The following is a 5671-nucleotide window of genomic DNA, read 5'->3' on the forward strand; positions in this document are numbered from 1 at the left end:
GTCCACCCAAGACCGCCATCACCAGCGTGCCCTCCAGAGTCCCTCAACTAAGGGGACTTCAGGTTACACACACAGGGCTCTAGACTGCCTTCACAAGCTACAAAACCTGACGGCGAGAAGATGGCTGTGCTGGAATCATTCACGCGCCTGTGCCCAACACCCAAGGCTTTCCCACTGACAGCAAAGTTCAAACAGCCAACTAGTGGTCAGGGAGCCACCCCGAAGACTCCGGTGCCATGTGCCGCTGTTACCACGACATTCTCAACTTAAAATGGCATGGTTAAATAATCTGAGGACGACTTTATTAGCTTGGAGCTAAATACAGTTATCAACTCCACCCTCACCCCCAAATTTAAATGTCTGTTATGGACAACAACAACAAAAATATCACAAATTTTTCCAAAATACATAAGAGGAAAAAGCAGTGTTTAAACCCAAACTCTGTTGCATATTTTTCTTTTCAGTTTTTATTATTTAAATACACCATACTAGAGCAAATGTCTCTGAAAATATCACAAATAAAAGATTTTTTTTTTCTTCATTCAGCAAATTAGAAGTTGGGGGTATTTTCTACATAGTACCGGCTATGAGCCTGATTCTTTTTTTTTTTTCCTTTTTTTCTTTTTTTTTGTATTTTTTTTTTCTTTTCTTTTTTTAACCTTTGCCATGGGCGGAGCAACATCAGGACGAGACCACTCACATGCATACATACATTGTATTTTACAGAGATACAATAAAAGTGTTCGTGATATAATATCACAAAAGCCACATCTCTCTTTTTCTTTAACTCATGTTCAGTTTGATTGAAACACATTTCGTTACAACACTTAAATATACAAAGAGCAAACAGAATGTTGTTAAGGTAAAACACAGGGTACAAACTCTGGCCGGTGCCCTGCTAATTGTTAATGAGGGAAGAAAGCAGATTTCAATGCTTCTTTTAATTAGCTTCATTAGTCATTTCCCTCCCCCCAAGCACCCTCCCCACCCCTCCCCAAGATGTCCTTCCGTGGATCTTTTTTCATTTCCGCTACCGTCTCCCATTAGCCCAGGTTCATGGAGTCCTTAATGTCCATATTCAGTCATTTTAATACACCAATAAATGCAGGAAGGGCACTCAAGCCTAAAGAAGGTGCGATGGCACTGGTGCTGGCTACAAAGGTGACTTGTCTACTGAAGACACATGGGATCCACCTGCGATGAACAGAATCTGAGATGAAGGCACGCACTCTGCATCACTCTGACCTTTCAGCAGACCTGCAAGAAATAGAAATGGGCACCTTAGCCAAAAAAAAAAAAAAAAACAAAAAAAAACAAAAAAACAAAAAACGCTAAACCGGAGAGGTGTTCGACTCAAACCGCGCAGCTTGGGCCGTCACTAATCTTTTACTTTTGTTCGATTCCTTTCCAACTGTGACCCGATGGAGGCTCTCCGTGCGCCTTGCTCCGGAGCAGAACGGGTTTCACTAGCAGAGCGTGTAAGATGGCAAATGGACTCGGAGAAGCTTCAGGTGTAGGCTAACATCCTTGAACCCTGGCAGAGCGAATTCCTCTCCAAAGGGAATCGATCAGAAGGTCTCGCCTCATGGGGGGATGGGGGGATGGGGGGGAGAGATCTTGGACTTTTAAAATAGCCGCAGGGCCATTCAGAGCAAGGTCCCTAAGAAGCTTTGGGTTGTATGGGCTCCATTGTGTCACCTGTGGCAAGAGACTTAAACTGGCTCAGTTTCCTCCTTTTTAAAGGAGGGGTGACAAAGGTGTCCCTTAGTATGGATGAGATGTCATTATTATTGCAGTCTCCACGTAACAAACACCTCTTGACCCACACTGGCTTCTCCCTCTAGGGCATGCGTGTGTGACATAGTCGATGTTCAAATGTACAAGGTGTGTCGTTTTCCCAGTTTCCTACCTTGGTCATGTAAATGTTACATAAATATTACAGGCATAGAAATCAATACATGTGACGTGCTAATGACCCAAGATGAACCGAAGAACACGGACCCATGTGACGCTTAACTCCAGCATCTGAAGTTACAGACAGCAGCGCACAGCCGCCACAGAGAGTCTGCTTGCAATTACCCAAACGGAATGTCTACTAGGTTTTGACGGTTTTTTAAAAATGACATTTGGAGCACCCTCAGGAAGTTCTTGCCTTTACCCTTCCCCTAAACTTACAGAAGGCCTGAGTCTCCAACCCCCACTTCCAAGCTAATTAAAGTGGTACAGGCTCAATTCCCCAGAGTGGAAGCTCGGTGTGAGAAAGGTAATTTGTCTGTCCAGAACAAAGATGCGCCAGCAGCCAGCAAGCATATTTAATAAATGAGCATCAAATGTCCTCTACGATGGACGCACACAACACCAATTATGTAACTGTGGGGAAACGTGAAGTGATGTGCAACCCAGAAAGCTTTGCTAATTCTCCCTCCAACTCAAGCAGAGAATATTCTAGAAGGTCCCCTCACACCTCTGAACGGAAGAAAAAAATTCCAGAGCAGGCAGAAATCTATCTATACAGGGGAATAAAAACAAATCCCTATTTCTGATTTTTCTAATATTCTAGAAAGCACCGTAGTTTTGGGACTGGCCAAGCCTCCTCCAAATAGCAGAAGCCATCAAACTGTGAAGGTCTTCAAACGTCACTGGACCCAGACTTCAGGCAATATGAGATTTCAGTTGAAAAGCTTAAACTTATTTTCCTCAGAACATACAAAAGCCAGGGCCACAACCCGGTAACTGAACAGCACATTTCAGAGCAAACATTTAAAGGGGTCTGAGGATGGGGCTGATGCTTCCCATACAAGGGGCCACCTGAACTGCATGTCAAGGGCCAGAGGAGTCCTCAACTCATCGTGTTTAAGACAGAGGCTAACTGTATTTACTATGCACCCTGCGCTCACATGTGAATGGAAAGAAAATGGCCAAAATAAGTATCCAATTTTTCTCCACTCCCAAACACGGAGAAGGAGAGGAAAGAAAATAATAAAATGGAACTATTTGTCATTTCTCCTCATCTCATCTCCCATAGAAAGGAAACGCCACAGGGTTTGGGGGAAATCACTTTAGAGCTTTCTCCAAAAGGCAGCTTGTGTTCCCCTAGGAAGCGTGTTTTCATTAGGTCTTCCCTCTTGCCCTCTTGTTAAAACCTCTCCAGCCCACACTCAGCTTGCCCACAACCTTTATTGACGGAAACTGCCTTGTGAATTGACCGTGCTCACGGGGAGGAGAACACCAAGGACAAAAATGGGAGACGCTCATGCCAACAGGGAAAGGTGCTCAATTAACCCCCCCCCAAAAAAAAAAACTCAGAGCCTCACCAGTGCCCGGCACGATCATCTCCCTAAGTTTTATTTCCTTATGTCTTTTATGTGCAATTAATTTTTGAAGGCCACTTGTCTCCCTCTGTTTTAGGAGGGAGGCACCTTCCAACATTAAGAAAATATATGCTAGCAGATTCTCCTTCATTGCCTACACCATATTTTGCGTTCCACTATGAACACCCTACAGCTCCCATCCCGACCAAAGCATGGAAAGCAGCCACCTCCCCATCATTGGTGTCTTCTTATACTCAGTGAGGAGCTACTGGGGTCCTGCTCACATGCCAAAGTGCCCTCTCCGTTAGTCCTAGCATGGTCACTGTCTGGGCTCCATCTTCACAACCTAACACCCTTCCCACCTCCTTACTCTTCCCTTCTCACCATGCATGTTGGAATAAGCTGTAATACTTTTTTTTAAAAAAAAATAATTTACTAAATCTGGAGATAGGATTAAGCCAGCAGCACAGCCAGTTAAGACACACACTGGGGGAGTGGAAAGCTTTTACATTAGGAGGGGGCATGGGGTCCACCATTTTATCTGGGGGAACTTCTGTAATTATAAATGACCTGGCCTCAAGTTCAAAGTGAGTTTCTCAAAACATTGGTGTTGCCCATTCACTGCCCTCAGCAATGTCCTGTAGACTGACTTCATTAAACTTGAAGTTACAAAACTTGTAAGCCCTTCTGGGTGCTGGCAGAGCTCAAAGAAGACTCTACACACCAGGTGAGGTAACTGGCTAATCTGCAATAAAAAAACATAAGATTCTGATTCTTAAATAGCTATTCTGTATCCCTCCCCTACTAGGAAACTCTGTAAAACTGCACAATCTCGTGTAATTAACACTTACTAAATAAAGAAAGCATTTTAAGTTGCCCCATAAACCTAAGCGAGGGAGAGGAGCAAATACAAGCATTCTAATACGGCAGCATAATTGGAGTTAAAAATTTCCAAGCAAGTGTCCTTCCCCACTCAGCAAGAAGAAAATACATTACAGAAGACACAAAGGCCGAGTATTCTCCCCTAGACTTCGGATGGTTGCTGAATTTCTATCTGCAGATAAATGTTTTCGGTTTTGTGTGCGTCTGTGGGTGATCCTTACAATAGACATGAATGGAGTCCCCACTGCAAATCCATAAGGAATTAGCAAGTGAAGTGTGCACTTTTTGTTTCAATGCAATAACTCAGTGCTGTGTGATTGCCTGGGTTAATGATGAAAAAGTCAAACACACTATCAGAGCTGATGGAAAAATCTATCACCAATCTGAAATTAAAATTCATCTGTGGTCAATAAGATTTAATATCCATGCAAGTGGCGCTGTAAAGAGTAAATGAATCAATGTCATCAATACATAATCAGTATGAAATATGATGTGAATAAAATTATGCACACGAGTCATACATCTCACTCTTTCCTAGGCCAGCGTGGAAGGAACAGGCTCTTAACTGAAGGTTGACAGTAATTGTTACAAATTAGGCCGAGCAGTTATCAAAATGCACTCACTTGCATAGCTACAGGACTTACTAAGGAGATTAAAACAGATCTCAACTATCCAGGGCTGGGGTGCTGGACAACTGTTGATCACCGATTTTCCTTCTAAAGTGCCTCCTAACACTATGTGATCTGGATACTCGTATAACTTCCTAACTTCTAACTCGGGCCCAAGGACTTCCAGGTTGTGGACCAAGGCTCAAGATACATCATCTCTAACGGGGCCGTGAGTGGCGCGGAGCGGTTAGCAAGAGCAAGGACGGTGTTTCAGGAGTTGTAACTTATTCAAATTCTGCGAAACGACCAATCATCGAAATGTTCTCCTCTGGAACCACGGGATGTTTGGACATCTGCTCCTTTTGGAGCCATGGCGGCATCCACTGGCTTTGAAGACAGGCCTCCGGAATGCCACCACGAAAGGAAAAACCATCCCCTCATGACAGAAAACATTTCTTCTCCTCTCCTCACGCTAAATTTCTAATTTGCCCCCCACAACACCCTAACACGTTTCTCTTCAAGCCCAAAGCCCACAAATAAAATCACCAACCAGTTGTCGGGAAGCTTAGTGGCCCGTCTGTCTCTGCGTGGGGATGGGTTCCCTATGTTCAACATGGCTGACGTTACAGATAAAGAACCAACTCAAAAACAGCAATGATGTTTTACCAGCAAATTTAACGGCAACTTGCTAGAGCACCTCTGAACACTCCTTATAAAAGAAGAAGACGTAAAACTAGAACAAGCCAATGACACACGCCTTTCGCTAGGCTCAGCTTGCCAACCTGTTCTAAGGATGCTTATTAGGAACTGTTGGGTATTCACCTTCTGGTCTGGCAGTAGTGGATTGCTCTGAAGTGAATTCAAATGGCC

General features: G+C 43.8%; 1 protein-coding gene across 2 annotated transcripts in view; it reads right to left on the reverse strand.

Annotated features, from left to right (window-relative positions):
- Positions 1-280: 280 nt before the first annotated feature.
- Positions 281-5671, reverse strand: part of Lmo4 (LIM domain only 4) — a 16712-nt gene continuing 11321 nt past the window's right edge. For both annotated transcript variants that reach the window (XM_050160195.1, XM_050160196.1), the window contains exons 4-5: positions 5624-5671; positions 281-1257 (exon numbers count right to left, since the gene is read on the reverse strand). The exon at positions 5624-5671 is cut by the window's right edge and continues 108 nt beyond it. In XM_050160195.1, the coding sequence (XP_050016152.1) occupies positions 1249-1257; positions 5624-5671 (57 nt within the window). In that variant the 3' untranslated portion in view covers positions 281-1248. The remainder of the gene's footprint in view (positions 1258-5623) is intronic.

Source organism: Alexandromys fortis, unplaced genomic scaffold, assembly GCF_014885135.2.
Source record: "Alexandromys fortis isolate MF-2015 unplaced genomic scaffold, M_Fortis_MF-2015_v1.1 scaffold_124, whole genome shotgun sequence".
NCBI classification, from domain to species: Eukaryota; Metazoa; Chordata; class Mammalia; order Rodentia; family Cricetidae; genus Alexandromys; species Alexandromys fortis.